This window comes from Rhopalosiphum padi, chromosome 2, assembly GCF_020882245.1.
Source record: "Rhopalosiphum padi isolate XX-2018 chromosome 2, ASM2088224v1, whole genome shotgun sequence".
Classification (NCBI taxonomy): Eukaryota; Metazoa; Arthropoda; class Insecta; order Hemiptera; family Aphididae; genus Rhopalosiphum; species Rhopalosiphum padi.
The window spans coordinates 51,555,781-51,579,789 of record NC_083598.1 but is presented as its reverse complement, the minus strand read 5'-3'; the positions used below and the strand labels follow the sequence as shown (position 1 = coordinate 51,579,789).

The 24,009-nt window shown below is 27.0% G+C and overlaps 3 protein-coding genes across 3 annotated transcripts; 1 reads left to right on the top strand and 2 right to left on the bottom strand.

Annotated features, from left to right (window-relative positions):
- Positions 1-4,109: 4,109 nt before the first annotated feature.
- LOC132918865 (uncharacterized) lies at positions 4,110-21,103 on the top strand. The gene is made up of 8 exons (XM_060980195.1): positions 4,110-4,785; positions 11,551-11,761; positions 11,850-12,203; positions 12,354-12,508; positions 12,585-12,759; positions 14,711-14,889; positions 14,949-15,104; positions 20,279-21,103. Exons 1-8 carry the CDS (start codon positions 4,483-4,485, stop codon positions 20,579-20,581), a joined length of 1,836 nt encoding a protein of 611 aa, XP_060836178.1. The 5' UTR covers positions 4,110-4,482; the 3' UTR covers positions 20,582-21,103.
- LOC132918866 (serine/threonine-protein phosphatase 4 regulatory subunit 2) lies at positions 16,792-19,155 on the bottom strand. Its single transcript, XM_060980196.1, has one exon. It carries the CDS (start codon positions 18,724-18,726, stop codon positions 17,275-17,277), a length of 1,452 nt encoding a protein of 483 aa, XP_060836179.1. The 5' UTR covers positions 18,727-19,155; the 3' UTR covers positions 16,792-17,274.
- Positions 21,104-21,551: 448 nt separating the features above from the next.
- LOC132918867 (transcriptional adapter 2-alpha) lies at positions 21,552-23,548 on the bottom strand. The gene is made up of 3 exons (XM_060980197.1): positions 22,899-23,548; positions 22,436-22,737; positions 21,552-22,367 (listed from the first exon to the last, which is right to left on the bottom strand). Exons 1-3 carry the CDS (start codon positions 23,353-23,355, stop codon positions 21,849-21,851), a joined length of 1,278 nt encoding a protein of 425 aa, XP_060836180.1. The 5' UTR covers positions 23,356-23,548; the 3' UTR covers positions 21,552-21,848.
- Between the last annotated feature and the right edge of the window lie 461 nt (positions 23,549-24,009).

The window sequence follows — 24,009 nt, the reverse complement described above, 5'->3', positions numbered from 1 at the left end:
TCGTAATCACTGTGATCAGCATCAAAAGTAATTTGTTCCAAATAATTATTCTAATTTCTAATGCATAACCATTTTTTCTTTTGTAAATTTTTCATTTGATATTAAATATTTTTATGTCTATACCTATATATTATATCTAACACAACATTATTTAAATTGTAAAGTTAAAACTAATAAGTATATAAATAAAATCATATTTAAACATTTTAAACTTTAATATTTGAAAATTTATGACTATAGACTTGATTATGTAAGTATCTACAATCTAACTATTACTTTTTATGTTTAAAATGTATATTTTAATTTATTTACCAGCCATTATAAATTCTTAAAATTATATTCAATTAAAATTATTTAAAAAAAAATCTTACTCTATATTTTATCGGGATTATATGTATGATTTATGTAAAATATAAAATAATATATTATACAATACATATTTTCTTTTATTTTTATATTTCAAAATTTTCCATTACCACAACAAATTATTATCGTTGGTTTGATTAAAAATTTTTTTTTCAAAATTTTTGTTATAAATACTAAATAGATTAATATATATTAAGGTATTTATTTTTAGGTATATATTGTAAATTATATTATAGACTATACTACTATAGTCAATACTATGTATATTATAATATATTTATATTTATATCAAATTAAACTAGATTTTTATACCACATTTTATTTATTTTTATAATTTTATTTTATCGTTGTTTGGTGTAAACTACACCAATTTTTCCCAATTTATTATAAATATGAAATAAATTGAATATGGTTTTCTTGTTTTCTTGCTCTTTTTGTAATTTATTTTTAATATCACTTATTAAGAAAATATTATCTTTTTAGGTAGGTACCTACTATTGTTCTACACCGAGACAACGGTAAAATTGTATTTATTAATCGTGTTGCAGCGACTGTTTAGGTATGTAATTTAAAATAAATTTATTAAATGAATTACTTAGTGGTTTTCCTTTTAAATAAACAATTTCAGTAAAAAAATCAAAATCAATAACAACTATAGCCTATAGGTAATATTTTATTTAAAAGTAAATTTTTCGTCTTCGCGATTATATTAGAATTTAGTGTTAAATATTAGCATTGATTATAAATAGATACTAGTATTTATAATCAATGATATTAGGAAAAATAAAAACAAAATATAATAATTAATAGGTTACTTGTAATAATTAACTTAAATTTAAAGTGAAGAAATAAAAAAAAACCATTTGTATAGTTTAAATTTAAATGTACACTCATTACATGTTGTAGATGTATAGTAATATATAATTAATATCAAAAATAATTTCGCAATAACATTGAGGAAACGAATGAATTTAAACGATTTGTAAACACAACAAATACCCTTGAACCATGGCATAGACCGATTTATATCTTACAAGAGCGAACATCCTAGGCCCTGAAATTAAGCGTCCAATGGGTAACTATGACAACGTTCATTCACGTGTCTTCGTCCTTTGGACGAGATACGATACCTGTTATACAGAGTGGTTGATTTAATTAAGTTAGGTTTTTATTGATCAAATATAAATAATATAATGATTGTTGTATTGTTATATTTTTAATTTAAATGATAAATTGGTGAATAATTAATAATAACGAATTGGAAATTTATCAGATATTGTATTCAAAATGTATATATATTATTATATTTTTTAAACTTACTATATAATTTATTTAGTGGGTAGTAAAAATATTTTAAATATCTATGTATTTATTTTATTTCATTATAATTTATCAACTTAAAATTATAACGACAAATAGTAAGTAGAAGCATTTTCATATATATAGTTATCGTATTTTCTTATCTATAAACCACGATTAAAGATATACCTTTAAAAGTATATCTTTAATCGTGCTATAAACACATTACACAATTTTATATTGTCTCGCATTTGTTATGTAAATGATTATTGATACTTCAGAAATTAAATGAAATAGCAAGTATAAATCATATTATATTGACTGTGGAATATATTATAATTCATATCAATAAAATTATAGTATTAGATAATACCTACATAATACCATGACTAGTCATGCATAATACTATATAATTAGATCATCAATAATAAAATAATAGGCAGTGCTCGACTTGAAAAAATTAAAATGGGAGAACTCTGTTTATTTTTAAAAAAAAAGCGTCCCCATCAATTGTTAATCGTTATTGAGCCGTGAGGGCTATGCCACCAACCCCCCTATATAAATATATATAATTCAATATATATATATAAATCATATAAAAGTATTTATAAATTATCAATAAAAAAAAAAATAAAGACAGGTAATAATTTTACCTATTTTATATATTATATAGTTATAAATAATAACATACTCAAAAGGATAATAAAAATAAATAAATAAAAAACATCTATTTGAAAATAGTTCCATAAATTATTATTAGTAAAATGTTGTTTTTATCTTCCAATTTTATCCTTTTGGATAACAATTTTCTTCCGCATCTCTTTTACCGCTTATTATTCAAGATTTTACGTATCTATTTGCATGGCTACTTGGTATACATCTATTATTGGATGGACATTATAGTACGTTGTATTAATAACAATGATGATGATAATGAAAATTAAATTAAAAGATAACAATCAATTTAAATATATATGATAAGTGATAACAAATTTTATATTACATATAGATGATAGATATTATAATTTTTAGATCGACGTTTATGAAATAATTTATATAAAACAAAGTATGATGGTATCTTCCGAATTTTAAGAGAAATGCAGAATGATGAAGCGTATGTCTTATGTGCGTTCCCCTTAAAAATAATAGAAGGGATACGCTAAAACTTTTGAAAATTAATTGGAGTAGGTACCTACTTTATCTCCCTGTGTTCCTCCAAGTCGATCACTGTTATTAATAGGTAATATAAAATAAGGATAACTTTTGTGGTGACGGCCGACGGGTATTGTTTTGGTGATTATTAAAATATAATTTTAACAAGTTATATTATATGTTGTATTTATTGTAATTTGATTTGAAATTTTTTTTTTCTAATTTTTAGCATAAATAGGAAGCTTGAAAAGACTTAGCCCGCCAAAACTATGCTAATCTATCCCCAAATCAAATTTTCATTAAATAAGTAGGTAGAAGTTATCAATAGTAAATCATTTATTTTCTATAATTTTAATAATTAAGCCAGATCAAAATTATTGAAAAAAAAAATGTATTCAACATTTTATTTATGGTGTTTGTAGTGTACGTTTAATATAGGTGTTTAAACCCTACAGACGATAAGAATATCGTTGTTTTTCTGTAGGAAATATGTAAGAGAATAATATGACTCGAAAATGTAATATTATTTTAGCACAGATATTACCAGTACTGGTAGTACCTAATAATAATGTGAGTTTGTCAGCGATTTTGTTTACTTATAATAGGTAGTCGCTGAATATTATTGAATGAAAACGATGTAATTTATGTAAATAAGAATTTGTACATTTTGTAAGACTCGATTTTTTTAAATCTATTATAATATATAATATGGTGAACTTAAGCTTTCTCACATCGCACACACACAAAAAAAACTATGTTATTTGTATGCCTATGTTGTACGTTATGTATTTAAATGAGGAAATAATATTAAATAGGTAATACCTATATGGGATACGGTAATTTTTGACTTGAGTCTTATATGAGTTGTTGACAAAAAAAAATTATTACTTTTTATATGACATGAGGATACATTGGTATGTGCAATAAATTCGCATGTATATTATCACGAGTCATGTATTGTATTAAAAAATAATATTGTAAATAGTATGAACAAAAAAAAAAAAAAAACACTTTAATCGAAAACATTGTCGGTGCGCGTGTCCGACAGTGTTCAACACGTATACAATATATAATATACATCGAAATATTATTATTTTGTTTATCGTACGTGTTCTAGATTAATAGGTAAATAGATAAGTGTATACGCGTGCAACCACTCTGTATAGCATTGTGTCGGCTAACGGTGTCGGGGGCGGTGAGCGCGCGGTAGAAATGCAACTTGCCGCCCACCGAAACCGTACGGCGTATGGTCGTACGACTATGAATGTGCGGCGGCGGCGGCGGCCGACAACGTGTTGCATGTTTACATATGGTAGACAATAATATAATATTCGCCAGCCACTGGCCCGCACAACAGTACAGCACATTCAGTACAGTTTCTCGTCCGCAGGCCGTGTGACGTTGGCTCCTCGTACAACGCGACATCGTAACAATATTAATATATTTTGTTGTCGTCGCACACGTACCTGTTCTACTAGTAAAATATCTAAAATATTTTTACGACAATTACCGACGATAATCCGTTTTGAACTGGACACATCGACTGCAGATAAATACCTATATCGATATTTATCGTTATAAACACCAACCGATTTCTAAAACCACACATAAGCTCGTCGTCGACCGTGCACGGAATTTTCGTGATATCCAAATAAAACCGACGACATGGACCGACTGAGAGTTATGACCGGCGCTCGTCGCATTTTCAACGGACCGATGCACAAGTGTTCCAAAGCGTCGACGAACCACTGTCGCACGTCGCCGTCCTGGACTGCGTCCGGGTCGCACGCGCCGTGCACTACTGCAGCCGTACGCATGTTCGGCGCCACTTCCTCCCGCTCCACCCCTTCGTCATCAACCGGACCAATAATCTTGGAGTCTCCATTCGGCACCGTCAACCCCGTGGATCTCACCCTACCCGATTACATATGGAGGAATGTGGACAAGTGGGAAGACAAGCCAATGATTGTAAGTACCTAAACCTAACCTACCTACTTACCTATATCTACCTATACCTATCCGTCAGTCGTCAAAAAGCAACAGACTTTTATAGTAATATTCTTGGGGGCCAATGCTAAATGGATCGCTCTTTTTAGACTTCTACTTTCGACACTCAAATTGATGTCAGCGCAATATCGATAAAAACGCATTCACATAAAATCGTTTTTCGTGATTCTCGAATAATCTTATAATAAAATCACTTATTATAAAAATTATAGATGATAATATTTTAGAGAGTTTAACAAATCGGTTTTGTATTTTATTATTATTTGACTGAATACTCAATATAAATTATTTTTTTTGTAAATTTAAACGGATATTAAATTATTTTGAGACAATATTGAGAAAAATGTTTGTGTCATACCTTCAACAATTGTATTCTTTATAAAATTATAACTTTTGTAACAGGCGATTTTACTCTACGTAGTATCCAAAACGTATGACAAGTGATTTTGCGTGAATGCATTTACCTATGTTGCGCGTGGGCCAGAGAAAAACAATGCGATGACATCATCTTAATATAAGATTAAATTTTTTACGTATCTATACTATATTATGCTATTTATACAATTTTGTAATTTGTAAATACGATAAATTTTAATTTGCACATTGTATTCGTGCAATTTAATTGTGCACATAACTAAATATATGTATATATGTAATTTATAATATACACACTGCACTATGTTTACACCACGGTGACGTTAAAACGGTTTTAAATTCACTGGTGAATGAAATTACTCTAAATTCTAAAAATAAATAAATAAATAATAATCTATCGATAAGGTATATATCCATGTTTTTAAACTTGTTCTAAGGTCATCGTGTAAACGTGGTAATTATCTATAGGTACTAAATTAATTATATATAATAGGCGCTATCATCTGTAGATGTATCGTTACAACATTTTATAGTAGGTGCGTATAACGTATAACGTCTCGACTCTTGCACATAACATAATGTCGTTGGTTGTCCCCTAGTATTTTTTATCGTTAAATACTCTGGTTGTTTTTGCAAAGTTTCCTTCATATTGAAGATGCCTGTACAAAATTGAATTCAAAGCGATGTACAGCCCGCGTTATAGATAAAACCGATTTTACCTTGTGTAATGTAATGTACATAGACTTCTATAATTAATTACACGTACAAGCGAATTTATTATTTATTATTTATATTTTATAAATCAATACTTCACTCGCAATACTTTTTAGGTTGTGTCGTAGTGATTACATTACTGTAGTAATTATTATTGACTCGAAATTGTTCCTAATATGCTCCTTCATCGTGATTCGTGGTCATCTGCTTACACACTTACCCAGCATTCACTCCTGGTTTCTCGTGCGGCTATCTACTTCCTAAATTCCAATTCAACAAATTGTATTTTCACTTCAGCTATTCAATAAACACGCGTATACATTCAGGCACACGCTCACCACACCATAAGACAACAAGTAACAACGCAATACAACGGCATTATATATGAGTTGAGAGTCGAGAGTGTTAAGAAAGTCTAAAATGATCAGTATACCTATAATATGCCTATAAATAATTATAATTTATATGTTATATTTATTATATGTATACACGAAATATTTATATCATCCGCGTTTAAGGAAGGACACGAGTTCTGAATTCCGGATCAACTATAGTATATATATATATATTTAAATAATATGTAAATATTTTAAATCGACATCTTCTTTGGCACTAGTTCCGCTTAGATCTATTTTATGGTAATGAGGCCGATACAATATAACAGTGTAACAGTGAGATTTCTTTTTTATAAACTTGATTTTCACAGTTTTTGTTTTGATATTAGTTATGTATAATATCACGTCAGATATCCTATAGTCACTTCGGACCACGGTGATCACAATGCAAGTAGATTTTAAAATATAATTTTAACGTTCAGTTTCAGTACCTTCTATATACCTATGGGCCATGGACATTTCATATTTTTTATATTCATAACGTGACGCAAACAATGTAACTATCATACGGAAAAAAAACATCACCTAGGTACTGTAATAAAACTATAGATTCATGAACAACTGTAACTTACATAATATATTAGCTGGTATGTTACCAATTCAAGATATTTAATACGTAAAAAAAATTTTACGCACGAGTAAACTTGTTATAATATGTTCGAAACACATATTATAATATTATACACATTACACAGTACCTACGCACTATATACACACGACCGACGCACATATACTAAAAGAGTTTTTGATTTAGAGTCAAAGAATAGCTATTTTTAATCTGTGCGTTTTTTTCGGTTTAGAAAACATCGTACTAGAACTACTGTGCGGAAACATTTTTTAAATCGACGTATTTTCAATTTACGTAGAGGAAAATAAATACACTTTAAAATTACATGTTAGTTAATATACAATCATATTTTTTAACTATCAGTTTTAGTTATAATCATGTTAAGACATTGTACAATAATACTCAATTATTATGAGCAATTAATATAGATTCTAATTTAGATAATTGCCAAATTTGATTTACAATATTACATATAATTAAACATTATTACTCTAACAATAATTATATTCATTAATCAATAGTTAAAGTTGTGCACATATTTCCAAGAATTTTTAATGATTTAATAAATATTTTTTTTATCACATTATATTATATTTTAAATGTAGGTACCATATGCATTATGCATGATAGTACGAAAAAAATATCTCACAAGATACAAATCTGCAATATTATTTATTTATTTGCTACTTTAGTAGTTTATTGTATACTTTTTATTATCTAGTAATTCATGTTAGTTTATACCTATATATTCGAAAAGTTAGATAACACATTGTGTGGTTCAATCCTGGTAAGTATCTAGTTCTAATTTCTAAACAAACATTGAATACCACTAATACTAACTTACTCGACGATAGAATAAAATATAATATAAGTTGATAACTGCTTTCAATTTTTAAATATTATTATTATGCTACTTATAATGTATATCTATACGCTGTGTATAATGTATAATTTTTGTATATTATAGATTATAAAATATATTACTCTGTGTTGAATTGCATTAAATAGTAAAAACCCTATGATTATAGTATTTGAATTTAAATTGAATAGGCACTTTAAATGTTTTTGTTTATTTACAACATACAATAACAGTCACAATTTCAATGATTCTTAATGACGTCTGAATTAAATTCGCAAATCGTAAACCTTGTTTTATCAAATACTAGACGTGTTCAAACGCCAAAGACTAGTTCATATTTTTGCTCGCACTATAGTTATTACTATGATAATTTACTTGTAGTTATATTTTGTAATTTTGTAATTAAGTTTAAAGTTTTAGAAATATATAAACAAGCGCTTAAAGAAAGTTAAAGTTGATACACAATAATACACATCATATTAATGTATGTGTTATTTTTTTATATTTTATTTGTTTAAAACAATATTAGCCATCTTAAACCGGACAATGGTTAAAGTCCATTAAAATTCGACACGAATAGACAATTTTTTTAATTCTAAATTGACGTTTCGTATAAACATTTTGATAAATATTTATCGTAGTTCAATGGTATAAAATATATTAAATAGGTACACCATACAAAATACAATGATTATTATTGTTATGAACTCATTTTGAACTTAGTGTACTTATTTTTTTATTCTCTATGCATCATTGAACTGTTGTGTAATTGGTTTACGGTTTACATATGAAATAATGTCAGTGATAGTATGAAGTCCAACTTTTATAGCTTTTAAAGATACAATCTATAATCGACTGTAATTATTGTACATAGGTACTTATCGCACGAACAGTTGACGTTCAAAATTATTTTTTAAAAAGACAATGACTTTCAGATAAGAGAATTATAATAAATACATATATTATGTATACAGTATATATGATACTGGTTGTTATTGTATTATTTTCTTAATCTAATTAACTTTCGTTGCACTTGTTAATTGGGTTATATTGAGTATTTTTTTTTCATATACTTACTTTCGAATTTGCAGTGTAATTTATTTATGCGCAGAAATTATTATACAAAACATATTTACTAAGACAAAATATGTCATGATGTAATATTATGACATTTTATTATGTTTAGTAAATGTTATTATAAATTATTATTATACTAAATACGTTGAAATGTTAAATATTTAACTATAGGCAGGTAGGTAACAGAAAATGTATAATGCATATGGTACGTTTAATTAACATAGTTATATAATTTATGTATATAGTAATGAATCTATAGACATGTTTATTGTTTATAATTGGTAATGAGTATTGAGTTTATATATTAACAAATAATATATTATTTTTATATTTGATTATTTAATATGTGCAGTAGTATTATAATGATACAAATAGCCAATAATAGATAGGTATTATACGTACATACGTTATATAGCGACTTGGAAGTACACAGTGCACAGTACACGCACATAATACAATTTAGTTTAGAATTTACATTATATATATGTACTATATAGATACCCATACAAATTCTTAAATTGATCAACCATAACATAAAAAATGTAATATAATCTAAACTAGAAAACTACACATAAATAGAGAATAATTCACTTATTTACGTGTTCGTTTTATGAGTAATATAGATGGTTGAATGCCAGTTTTATTAATTACTCACCTACTCATTAACACTACTGTTAAAGTGTTATTCAAACATTAAACACATTAGATATAATTCAATACATTTAATTGCTGTACAAATTTTCATATTTTCATGATAATTATTATTTTATTTTGTATGGTCTATTTTTATATATTTGCAATTAATTCAGTCATAATTTTTGTTAACGATTCGTTGAGTTTAATATTCATGCATTTTAACGAATTTATAAAATAATTATTAATTGTATATATTTTATATAATAGACGGTTCCAAAATATTGCGAATGATTATTTCCGGGTTTTGAAAATTAAAATAATTATTGCAATAATTGCAATATTCAAAATACCTTAACGATAGAGACAACGGCGACCACATACTTTATATATAGGTACATGTACATTGACATAGTTAGATAATATTAGAAAACCTCGACCTTGTTGGTGGCTGTTGTTGTGTTATACTGTTTTTTTATTGGTCAGTCGCTATCTACTTTTGCATACACTCGTATAAACTATAGCCTTTTGAACGCTACCCGGTAGTTAATGTCTTATTATCTAACAAACTAACGTCCCCGAAAATATATTGAGAAATAGGCCGAATTTCGTTTATCATTTCCTGGTTAGTAAATTATTTGATGTACGAAGTAAAACCTGACAAAAGTCCAAGTTTTTTTTTTATAATAAAAGCAAGGTGTATTAATAAACAATAATAGATATCAATGTACTATGTATTTTATACTTTAAATAGGTACACTTTGAATAAAAGTAATGTTTTGTCGTTGAAATTGAAACACTATACTTTGATAATTTAAATATTAATAATACATTTCAGTATTTCACTATTTTAATATTTCGTATTACAAACCTATAGCACATCTACGAACATTGACATATAATGTTAATAGTACATCATGATAATAAATAATAAATAATGGTACATGACGAGGCTCAGGACTTAACTTATATTAGGTACCTATTTGCATATTTTGTACTGGGAGTGTTTGATGTATATTATAGTGTAAATGTGTTTCATACAAGCCTAAATGCCTGATGGGAAATTCATAGTGACGATTTTTAACTAGGTATTTAAAATTAGAATATTAAAAAAATTTAGTTATATGTTTAATTACACACCACCCAAAACGTTTATGAAATATAGCAACTTAGCTAAATTATATAAGTTGGTCGAGTAATATATATCTATAAACTGAGTTAGAAAAAGTTCTAATAAGTTATTAAAAAAACTTATATATTTTTTTCATCATTAATTTTTTACATTTATAAAAAATGTTTATTCAATTTTAATAAAAATTTGCAAATTTTCTTCTTTGAGAATAGAGTTCATCAGAAATAAATTTTAATATACTCATCATTTTAGATTTTTAAACAGAAATATTTAAACTAGAAGTTATCGAAAAAATTAACATTTGACTTTCTAATTAATTAGTGTCCAGCCTTTGTTTCACATTAACATATACTTAACATTTTTTAAGTATATTTTTATAAATTTCACTTACAAGTAGTTAGTACTTCGTCATCATATTTGGTATACTCTTTGCGAAAGTGTAAATTTTTTCATAATATGTATTATTACTTACATTACTTAAGTAAATTAAGTATAGTCGTATCGACTAATTTTAAGTTTCTTTTGCGTGTATCTGTATACATAATATTAATATATTTTTTATTGTTTAAAAATGCAACATGTATCTCGTAAGGACTCGTCCTTAGTAACTAATAGCTAGGATAAAGGTTAATCGTTAAAATGTAATTTTTTCTGTAACCTAGTTACTTTTCTGTGATTTGATGAAACACTATAAATGTGTTTAGTAAAAGGTATTGCTAATTAAATTATAATTATCGTGTTGCAATAAAATTTATTTTTATGAGTAAAAATAATAGTTGGTACATATGTGTTTATTTACCTGACGTCTTATGATATTAAAGAGCTATTATTTTTAATACTTACCTACATATAGTTTCATTTTATAATTCTATACAGACATACAGTTATGTATTTTATAATTGTATATACCAAACTAATTTATTTTTCCCACAAATTTAAATATTAATTTAAAAAAAAATATTTATAATTTTAGACATGTGGTAGCAGTGGCAGATCATACACATACGGCGAAGGTCGCATGATTTGCAGATTATTCGCTAGTACTCTTATTTCGAAACTTGGTTTAAAAAAAGGTGATGTTGTTGGACTATTATTGCCGAACCTACCCGAGTACGTTTTTGCCATTCATGGAGCCCTCGAAGCAGGACTTGTCGTTACTTTTGTCAATCCTCTTTACACTGCCAGTAAGATATTATAATTATAAGAATTGTATATTCATAGATATATTTATAATTAACTTATGTCTAATCATTATTCATTGTTTTGCTTTAGTGGAGGTAAGACGGCAGTTCGAAAACGCTGGTGTAAAACTTTGCATGACGATCTCTTTATTGCTTCCTGTAATTCAAGAAGTATCCCCCGGCCTTAAAGATTATGTGGGCACCATAGTGTTTGGCGGTGAAGAAGTTGCAAACGAAAAAGCTCGTGTATATGATTTCAAGACTATAGTTTCAGGACAATCACCTGACGAACTTCCAGAATCGTTCCCCCACGAAGTTGCTTTATTACCATATTCTAGTGGTACGACAGGGCTTCCAAAAGGTGTGATGTTAACCCACAGAAATTGTGCTATTAATTTGGAACAGTGTACAAACAAAGACCTCATCAGTTATGAGCCAACAACTGGTAATTTTGCTACATTTAATTATTATTTATAATAATAATAATATTTCAACCCCTTAACTAACTGTTAATAATCAAAGTAGTTACTACTTTACTAGTTATTTATTTTAAGTTAACATTCAATCAATATTCACTGGTAATTGTATTTTATAGATACCTATCAAGAAAGAGTTCTTAGTGTTTTACCGTTTTTTCATATTTACGGCTTTAATGGAATTTTAAATGGAGTATTATCACATGGTCTTCATATGATTACTATACCAAAATTTACTCCTGAATCATACATTGAATGTGTGCTCAAATATAAGGTACGTACATTTACGTACTATGTAAATTAAAATAAATAATATAATATATTGTATTATCATGATAATTATTATTTAGCCAACTTTTCTGTTTGTGGTGCCTTCATTACTGTTATTCCTAGCTTCCCATCCATCGGTAAAACCAGAACATTTAAGCTCAATTAAAGAAATCACATGTGGTGCTGCACCAGCATCGAAAGGTCTCATCGATAATTTTTTACTTAAAGCTCAAAAAGACATTAGAATTAGACAAGGTTAGTTCTATTTTTGTTACTTATATATTACTCGTATATCAAACAAAGACATTTGACAATAAGTACCTACTACCTATACCTATTGGCTATTACAGAACTACAGAAGTAATAAACCTATACTACATAGTATGAAGTGTGGGTGTCTCCATGATTAGACCCCCGGCATAGTACTGATTTTGAAGAAAGGGCTAGGGGAGGGTGATTTAAATACATTATATCATACACATTACGTTTAATTCTTGTTATATTTTAATATTTACTGTTAGTTGCCATGAATTATTATTTTATAATATTTAAATATTAAACAAAATAAGCAAGTAATAAAGATGGAGAATGATGCTCTCACTCAAAATTATCACTGTGGCCTAACACAGTAGTTATTATTAATTTTAAATATTGGGTCCTGTGTATTCACACAGATTTTTTTTTTAATTGTAATCAATATAGGTATAACAGATATTACCATTTTATACGTCATATAAATATATAATATATATTAAATAATAAACTTAGTTTAACAGGTAGGTAAATCATACATAGAGCTCACAATTTAATACCTGTGGTATTAGGTACACTTTTCGGCCTAAATTTATCCTTGTCTTTTCAATCAGTATCACTTTTTGACTAATACAATTTTCTTTAAAATTTACATTTATAACAAGTGAACTTGACAATTTTTATATTAATTATTTACAATTATATCTATTAATATGATTTTTTTATTATCAAAATTATTACATAAAACTGTGTAAAAAAAATTATTGCCTTCATGATAATATGTCAAAAATTAAAATTATAAGTTTTATATTTTATAAATTTACAAAATTTGTTTAATAAATTTATGCGTGAAAATATAATAAAATAATTTGCAATAAAATGTTTTGACATATATTACCTTATATACTTTTATAGTCTTCAACATCGGAGGGGACTTAGGGGGGCTTAGCCCCCAAAATCAAAGGTAATATGTTATACTTGTGTATAGAAAGGGATTGTGGAGGCTAAGCTCTTGCGGGTCACTTTACATTGGATTTTTATAGCCCCTTTCCTAAAAATGCAACCAAATGTCCACCTATGGTCTTCAATGTTGGTACCTAAGTTAAATTTAATTTTTAGTTAAATTTTTGGAAATAAAGATAAACCATTTGTTACTTATTTAATATAATATTATTTTAAAATTAAATATAAAGAATATAAATTCAATTGTTGTAATTGTAAATTTTAAAGGAAACTGAACTAGTCAAACATGGACAGTTGCCGAAAAGGGGTCGCCAAATGTTTGATGATCTTATATTTTAGCTTTTACCCACCCCTAATTTATTTATTTAAATACAATTGGATGATTACAAGTACCTATTTAATGCCTATTGGTACCTATATCATTTAGGCACATGGCTGTATTACAAAAAAATATTATACATGTTGTATAAGTTATTGATGGAATGAGCTAAATTACATATTTTATCACTTTTTTTTTAATATTAATTTTTAACAAAATAAAGTTACCCCAAAAAATGTTTGATTCAAACAGAAAAAAAAATACTTATTATAAAAAGAAGAAAAATTTCAAATAAAATGTGTACCTACATACCTATTACTTAATTTTGCTTTACATCAATAAAATGTCTATATAAAGGCAAGCATTTGACTATTTCGAGCATCATAAAAAAAAAATAAAAAAAATAAAATAAAATAAAATAAATATATATATATAACAAATTATAATATATTTACTTAATATAATAATAAGTATTATCAAATAAAATAATAAAATCATTAGAATACCTATTTTTCAATTTTTGGCTTTATAGTGGTTGGATCCCCTACACTGTAGGGCCTACAGTATAGAAAAATTAAAGTCATAACTCCCACAATCACCGGTTGATATTAGATGGACTAGACCCTCCACTCTCTGGACCGACATATTTTATTTAAAATTAAAATTTTTCAGGTTATGGAATGACTGAATCATCTCCAGTGTCTTTATACACAAGAGTTATATTGCCTGAAAATAAAACTGGTAGTACAGGACAACTTGTACTAAGTACTCAAGCTAGGGTGGTAAGTTTAACAGATGGCTGTGACTTGGGACCACATAAATCTGGAGAATTATTGATTAAAGGCCCACAGGTAAATTAAATTAAATTATAATATTTAAAACAATGAAACTGATAGAAATTTGGCTTTAGGTGATGGCTGGATACCTTAATAATGAAAAAGCCACTAAAGAAACCGTGGACGAAGATGGGTGGTTACATACTGGTGATGTTGTTTATTATGATGAGGAAGAATATTTCTACGTTGTAGACAGAACAAAAGAATTGATAAAAGTTAAAGGAAATCAAGTAAGTGATTATTATACACACCTAAAACTAATATTATTTAATCAGTATATTTTTATTCTGAAACTTACTTATTACTCATACAGTAAGATTACCTATATCACATTTAAAAATTTGATAAATACATATTAATTTTAAATTATTTGTAAGTTTATTTTTAAAAATATACCAGTTATTCTATTATGAACTAAAAGTGTAGTTGTTTCCTACTTTTAGAGTGTTTTAAATTCAGTTTAAATAGAGGATATAGTTATACTTATAATATATATATAGACATATTATTCCTTACTGAAATTATTTTTTAAATAACACAATTTCTTGCACTTGATTTGACATGTTAATGTTAAGTTACGAGGTTATTAATAGTAATTAATAATTATATATTTCTTAAAACTATTTAAATGTACTTACTATTATGTATATGATGTACTAGTTTTATTTTTTTTAATTTGATAATTTCTGAAGTTATTGGTATAAATATTTAGGTATATAGATTGTCATAATAAATACTAAAAGTTATAACTCATCAACTTCCTATTGTTGATAATAATTAAATGAATAATAATAATATATTTTATAGCTTTTATTCATAAACTATAATTAAAATCATATTAAGTAAATACTAACAACAGTAACAACAAATTACGATAATAAATATCTACCTACCTATTTACAGGAATACTATTTTCTTTCAACAAAAAAAGTATAGCTAGGTATTATTTAGTATACTTAGATAGGTGACAACTGTTCTATATTATTATACTAAATATTAACCTCATAAATTAACTAAACGCATTATACCTTTTATTATTATTTAAATGTTATACAGATTTGAGTGCCTGTATGGCCTCTATGTATCTACTCAATTAATAACTTGAAAAACATAGGTATTCAATTTCTTTCAACTGTTTTATAGCCCTAGAGAATTTAATTAACAATTAACCTTAAAGATAATTCGTTTTGGCCATACACTGCATAATTGATTTAATAGTTAGTTGAGGAGAAACATAATTACGATCAAAGCATATTGAATGTGGTATTGTAATTTTATATAACGATAAGAGAATAATTAATTCATTTATGTATTAAAATTTAAAATAAATTTATAACATGTAGGCAATTATGTTATCATTTTTTTAAATTAAAATAAATATTTTTTATTTATCTTATTTACTTATTTACTAATTTTTTACTTGAAGCATAATGGAAATTATTATAATAATTGATCTGTCAAACTAACCAGTAAGTTTGTTCGTTATATATAAACTACATATAAATAAATCATTTTTGCTGAAGGTTCTTTGCTTTTATATATGTACAATTAAACAATTCAATATTTATGAATGTTAAAAAATTACTAAGTAAAAAAAAATATTAGTAGTGATTTTATATAATATAGATTTTGCATATTTGAAAAAGAATGCCTAATCTTTTAAGACAAACAATGAGAACGCTTTAATAGTTTATATTTGATAAATTATAAGTAATATATTTAAAAAATGTATAGTCATATTCAAGCAAATATTATTTTGTCATTTAAACAAGGAATAGTATAATATTAACTAGAATATTTAGTCATGAATGCAATTTTTTTTATCAAAATATAAACATTGTAAACTGTCAATAAATATATTTAAAATCAAAGTGTACTTTATACACAATATATTAAAATATGAATAAAAATATATGATTAATTTTATAGATGTTATTAATTTTTATTCAGTTAACAAATAAGTAGTATAATTTTGAATGAGTATTTTCTCTGATATAATTATATTGCTTATTAAAATAACATGAAATAAATTTCTGTTTAAGCAAGAAAAAAGATATACATCTATGAACTAATAATGTATTGAACTAAAAATAGTTAAAATATACATTATTTTTAATGTTTTAATAAAAATAAAAATGCTTTGTTCAAAATGTACTACATTTTTATTCATTTAAAATTATATATTAAAAAAAAATTATTATTGATTATTAATTTAATCAAAATAGCAATATTTGCAAATAATTTTGTACAATAAATGAAATAACTTATTCTGAATTTATCACGTAGGTACATATAAACATTAAATTTTACATAACTTTTACCTAATTGATAACATTTCATCATTATTAACCTAACCAGTCAATGTATATAATATTCGTTTAGGTCTAATATTTACTAAGACTATTCACTTTCAGTCAATTTATTTTCATCCTGTATCTGAGGTTCTTCAACAGCTGTATTAGGCTCTGTTGTTGGGGTGTCATCACTTTCTTTGACATTTTCTTGTGGTATGACGTCAAGGATAATGTCATTTTCTATCTTCTCTAGTTCTACCTCCATATCTGTAGAAATTGGCTCTACAGTAGGTACATCAATAGTAGATTCTTTAACTTGTTGATTATCATTTTGAATTTCTGTAGGTTTTGTACATTTTTCTTGTACATTATCACAAATTACTTCAGATTCCAAACTTTTGGATACGTCTTCGACCTGTACATCCATACATTCAGGATCTTCGTCAGATTTTTTCAACACAACTGCTGGCTGTGAATCTTCTAATTCTAGTTCTACTTTACTATCAGAATCTGGAGTTTGATGAATAATTGAACCTTCTACTCGATCTACATCTGTTGGTATTAATTCTAAATGATCTAATTTATTACTTTCTACAATTGGATCTTCATTTTTCGGTTTCACAATTTCAAGCTCTATATCATGGGATAAATCCTTAAGCTCATCAATAGAATCGTTTACAATTTGTTCTTTTACTTCAACAGGTTGAATTTCACAGACTTCCGGGCTTAGCTCTTTTGGTTGGTCAACTATAGATTCATCTTCAACAGAAACATTTGGTGAGACATCAATATTAACTGGTTCTACAACTTCAGTAGAGTCTGTAATCTGTGTCTGAGGTGTATCTTGAGTGACTAATATTGGAGTATCTTGTTTTGGTTCTTCAGGTGTAATATTAGATTCATCAGTAATTTGTGTGACAAGATGATCTTTATGTTCCGTCTTTGATTCGTCCATTTTGGTTTCAGGTGTTTTCATAGATTCTAGTTCATTCAGAAGACTTTCAACTGTATCATTACCATTTATAACACTTACGTCTGCAATAACATTATTTTTATCAACCAAGTCCATACTGATATCGGACTCTTTTCCATTTTCCCATCTGTCTGGGACACCATTGACAATGGGCTCTTCTCGCTTTGATCTTAACTCACAAGTACTGACGACCAATATGTTCTTTTCCACGGCGCGCATGAATTTGTCTACTCGATTATACTCCTTTCTTGGGCAAGACAACAGCTCGCAAAGCCTCTGTATGGTGAATGGAGGACCATTGAAAGTGTCAAAACGTTCTAACAACATAGTCTTCATAGCCTCGTAGTTGAACGAGTCAACGTTTGGGTATGGCGGTATGTCAGACAGCGCAGACTGTTCCGCAAACTCGGCAATGACGTTCATTATCTTTTCGCGGATGAACGGCTTGACCAAAGTCCACTGGAATAGTGTGTTACCAGTCTTAGCGACGTACCTTAAATACTCTTCTAGTTCCACGGGAACCTGTTGTTTGTACATTTGGTACATCTCCAACATTTGCATGACCAATTCTGCGTTCTCAATCATTGCAAAGTACGGACGCTGAATGGTAGTAACATTAATCGTACGGTACCAACTAGTGAGTGTCCGCCGTGTCTTGCGTTTTATTTCTGTTCCGCCAAAGTACGGTCGTTTGTTGACAGATCACACCGAAACTCAAGACACAACGCGAAGTGGCGAACGTTAAGCAATAGTAATAACGTATAATTATTACTATTATTATTATTGCGGTTATAATAATAAGAAAAACCGTAAACAACAAATCGGTAGCCGTTCGCTGGTACAGTGGTACTGTAGAAATGTTGTCGAAACGAAAACAGATAAGAAAAAAGCACAACTAGCGTAGGGCGCACGCGCCCGCGTCATGGAACAGTGCAGTGCCGAGCCGAATGTTAATTCAACGGCAACGAACTACGATTTCTCGATAAAAAAAAAACAAATAAATAACAACAATAGCTACGCGATTGGTACGGTCTCAATTTGAACGAAATATTGTACAGTCGGCGCAGATATTATTATATTTTCATTATTTTACATTGTTCAATTATGACGTAAGCCGGCCAGCGTTTTATTGCGGACAACACACACATGCGCAAAACTAAGTTGTAAACATACCAGTGTGATTTAGCCATGGCTATAGCGCCAATTATTAGCAATGTATAGTATTGCCAGTTGCTGACTGGCGACTGTCGAGTGCGTGCCGCGTGGTGGTAACTCTCGACGCGCGGTTTGAATTTGAATTTCTGTTCGAATTATTTTTGCGCATCACAACTTTGATTCGCATACAAACTACAGACTACAGTATACATCATTATACCTTCATAGAGGTATATGTCATCTGCTTTCTATACTTTTATGTCTTAATTTGAACTCAAATTATTTGCAAAGTATGCTCTCATTTAATATTTGTGAATAATTACGACGATTGACATTTGACACATTAAATAGATACTACTGGTGCTAGGTAATTTCGTGACAAAATGATAATAACAAAATCAAATTTATTATGTGTAATATTGACGTATTAAAATATTATAAGAACTATACGTAGGTACTTTTGGTTTTTGGGGTTCTTCTTATATTTTTTTAGCAGAACACCACGTCACTGTGTTATGAATAAACCAATTCAAATTATAAAGATCTATCAAAATGGATAGACTTACGAGAGCGTATAATTTTAATTATTTAAAAAATCATGTGTATGGTGTATTCTGTAGGTTGTATACAAGATATTCATATTATCTGGGTTGGAACTTGAATTTTGTAAGGGGGGAATTATTTTGAAGTATCTGTTCATTTTAAAAAATATTTATTTCTATTGTATTAAAACATACATGTGATGAAACATTTAAATCTTCAAATACGCAATTTTTAACTACATAATACTAATTTTGGGCCTAAGCGAACATTACAATGAATTAGGTAGATGTTAAATATAAAGGAATTATATTTGTTAGGTAATATTTATAATAATAAGTACCTATTTTATAATTGTAAATAAAACTATTTGAATACCTATTATATACCTATTATATATTTAAAATTAAAATTAAACATTTTTTTTATTTTTTTTATTAAGGTATCACCAACTGAATTAGAAAATTTGATTTCGCAATTAAAGGGTGTCGCTGATGTAGCTGTAGTAGGCATACCAGATGTTCTGTCCGGAGAAATACCTAGAGCTTTTGTTGTAAAACGACCAGGTATGGATATTGATGAAAAAACTATATTAAGCCATGTTGAAAAGAATGTAGTAGCATACAAAAAATTGGCTGGTGGTGTGAAGTTTTTGGACATGATTCCACGTAACCCATCAGGCAAAGTATTGAGAAATGAACTTAAAGTGTTTGGCAACAATCCAAGTGAACAACCACAGAACTGAATTTAAATGGTACAACATAACATTTTTAAAATTATTTAAATATAATTATATATTTATTTATTTATTACTGGTGTTTGCATATGTAAATTTTATATATGTAGGAACTGATATATATATATATATATTATATACTCTACCAATCAGCAAATTAGTGTATATTTTTAATAACTAATAATGTATAATATGTTCAAAATTATCTAAGAAATAAATATCTAGCTAATTTTGTTTTTAAACTCTTGTAATAATTTGGTTTATGAGCCCATTAATCTTAAAATTACTTTAAAAAATAGAATATACTTTGTTAATTTTATTATTTAGCATATTATATTTATTTTTAATTATATATGTTATTTTATTAATTGTTCAGAAAAAAAAAATTGTCCATCTTGATATATAGTAATATTTCTTACATTTGATGATTGTTGAATATTGATTGTTATAACTGTACTTTATTAAAAAAGTGTAAAATAAATTTTAAATGTTACTTTGTATAATAAAAGCCAAAAGGTGTTGTTGAAGGAAGTAAGATTTATTTTATACCGATGATTATGTAGTATCTTATTGTTATTAAAGAATCCATTTATCCCAGTCTTAAACTGTACTACCAAGCTCAGTGGACCATTTAAAAAAAACATAAATGAAAATTTGACTTCATATGTGAGTAAGAAGGCATTTAATTTTATTATATTTATAAAAAAACAAAAACATTAGATACCTAACTAACCTTTGGAAGCTAGCAGCACTTAAAGTATTAAATGTTTTAGTTGTTAACTAATAATTAATACACAAATAAGTTATTTTTAATTACTGTTACTATAATAAAATAATTTAGAAAAAGTGAAACAAATATTTGATTTTATGTTTAAATGATTGTAAAGGTTTATATAATCAAAATAAGGTCGTAAAATGTTTTGATTTTTTAAGAAAATAAGAAATTAAAAAATAATGAATATTATTTAAATTTTAGTGTTAATAGTCTGTTATTATTTTGAAATGTAAAAATATAATATCTTTAGATTTATAATTTCACAACAGGTATTTAAAAATTAAAAGTAAATGTATAAAAATAAAGTATACAATATGTTGAACATTCATTTTATACAAAAGAAAATAATAATTAATTATAAAATGACTGTTAGTATTAACTTTAATCATAACATTTATTTCAACAAATACTTAATACTTAGATCATCACAAATAGTCAAACATAACAATAATATATGAAATATAAAAAATAAATATTTTTTTTAGTTTATATATAATATAATCAGTCTTGGCAATGTTGCCATATTATATTTTTATTCATCAGTAAGTTATATATTTTCCTTGTTTTGTTAACATCAATTTTAACCAAACTTCTTGCAGTCTTTAAAATTATACCTTTTGATTTTTCACACTCGTTAATAAGTAATTCCTTAAATTTCAAATATGATTCTGGTAACATTTTAATCTGTGCACAAAGTTCTCTCTCATCATTATCAAGTTTTTGAAAACCTGGAAGATTACAAACATTCATACGAGGTTTTGAGTTTTCAATAATTCTTGATGTTGATGATCCTAATGGTCTTATTTTTAAATATTCTTCTCTTTTGGTACTTAATTCTTTATAAATATTGATTTGAGCCATTTTAGTTAAGCCATTTTTACGATAATCAATAAGCTTATGAATTTTAGCTAACAATTCATGTTCTTGTTTAAGATTAGTAATAAGTAAATCAAAAGCCAATGGTTTTATAAGGTGTAAATAACGAATTAATCTTTGCATCATTTCTGGACCCAATATAATCTGAAATTAAATTAGATTTCATAAAAAAAATTAAAAAAAAAAAAAAAATGAAAAATAATTGTCTATACCTCCATAGACTTTATCCATAATTGGTGTTTATTAAATGCAATAAGTCCATAGTCTTTAACAATTTGTCTTCTTCTATATCGTTCATGCAGTCTCTCATTAAAAATGTCTAAAATGGTTGTATTCAGCCGTTGGTATAATACATTTGATTCTAAAATAGTTTTAGATGTCTGGTCAATCCATATTGGTTCATTTAATAATTGTAAAATACATTCAGCTTGATTATCATATTCTTCTTCAAATGATCCGCGCACAGGTTGATAACCGGCTAAACGAATAGCTAATTCATATTGATGATATGTTTCTAAAAAATAAAATTTAGGTTTATAGAGTTATTCAATTAATGATGATAAAATCAGTAATTGAATTTATTGAAAAGTGGTAAAAGGACAAAAACTAAAATTAATTTAAATTGTAAACATGTATCAAATAATAACACTTACTGGTTTAAAATTAAATAAATACCTTCTGAATCCAATGCATCACCAATTAGTTTGGTCTCATTTTTATTAACATTATCAAATCTATCAAATCTAAATGCATTTTTGTTCACATCTTTTAAACCTTTAATTTTTGGATAAAATACATAATTTTCAAAGTAATGGTATTCACATTCTTTAGGTGATCTACCTAGTTTTCTAGCAACTTTATCCCATGACATGGTATCCATGAATGTATCAAGTAATGCGATTTCTTCATTAGCTGCCCACAAGTGGTCGCCAATGTCGATAGCATTACACAGCACTTGATAAGGATCGGTGTTCTTATGAATATTATCACCGGTACCGGCTGCAAAACATTGAAGGCAGAGACAAATTCCTAACTCGACACAGGCAGAGGTCGCGCACTTGATGAAAGTATGCTCGAGCCAAAGGTCTGTAAAGCAAAATCTACAACACAGTTCCCTTTTTTTCGTGAACATCTTACAGTGGCCGTGAAACGTTTGAAATAAATTTTGGCATCGGTACTAGCAATTAACAAAACGTAAATTGTAAAAACTAGAACATTTGCAAGCGGTTAGTAGACAAGTAATTACATAGGTACTAGGTAGTAAGTACTACAATAAATTACAAAAAGCAAAAACAATTATTGTTTGAAAATAAATTGTGCGGTAGATAAAGATAATTTATTAATGATACTAGATAACGATAATAATGATAACATTGCGTGATAAGAGCTTAACCTCAAAAACACATCATTTATACGAAACGATTCATACTTCAGTAAGTAAATTGTTTATGCGCGCTCGTGGATTTTACCGCGCTTTTCTGAAATACTCAGTGGGTATATGGAAATTAAAATTTTGTTATTATTTTTAATTAAAATGTTTTTTTTTCTATATTCGAACTTTCAAGTCAATTATCGTGAAATTTTATAATTTGAATTAATCACTTTGAAACTATTGACGAAACAATTCGAATTTTCTTGGTTTTTTTACACAAAACAGTAGGTACTTAGAAAAAAAAACACCAATATTTTATCATTACGTTGTATGACAATCCTAAACATTGTTTAAGCGGTCAAAAGCAATAAACCTTTTGGTAACTAACTGTAGTTTAATAATTATTTTACATTA

Excerpts from the sequence above, each read along its gene's own strand:
- LOC132918865 (XM_060980195.1), top strand. The coding sequence starts at position 4,483 with ATGGACCGACTGAGAGTTATGACCGGCGCTCGTCGCATTTTCAACGGA. Across the intron at positions 4,786-11,550 it reads GGGAAGACAAGCCAATGATT|ACATGTGGTAGCAGTGGCAG; the intron begins GTAAGTACCTAA and ends TTATAATTTTAG. Across the intron at positions 12,760-14,710 it reads AGACATTAGAATTAGACAAG|GTTATGGAATGACTGAATCA; the intron begins GTTAGTTCTATT and ends AAAATTTTTCAG.
- LOC132918866 (XM_060980196.1), bottom strand. The coding sequence starts at position 18,726 with ATGATTGAGAACGCAGAATTGGTCATGCAAATGTTGGAGATGTACCAA.
- LOC132918867 (XM_060980197.1), bottom strand. The coding sequence starts at position 23,355 with ATGTTCACGAAAAAAAGGGAACTGTGTTGTAGATTTTGCTTTACAGAC. Across the intron at positions 22,738-22,898 it reads TGATGCATTGGATTCAGAAG|AAACATATCATCAATATGAA; the intron begins GTATTTATTTAA and ends TTTATTTTTTAG. Across the intron at positions 22,368-22,435 it reads TATGGATAAAGTCTATGGAG|ATTATATTGGGTCCAGAAAT; the intron begins GTATAGACAATT and ends ATTTAATTTCAG.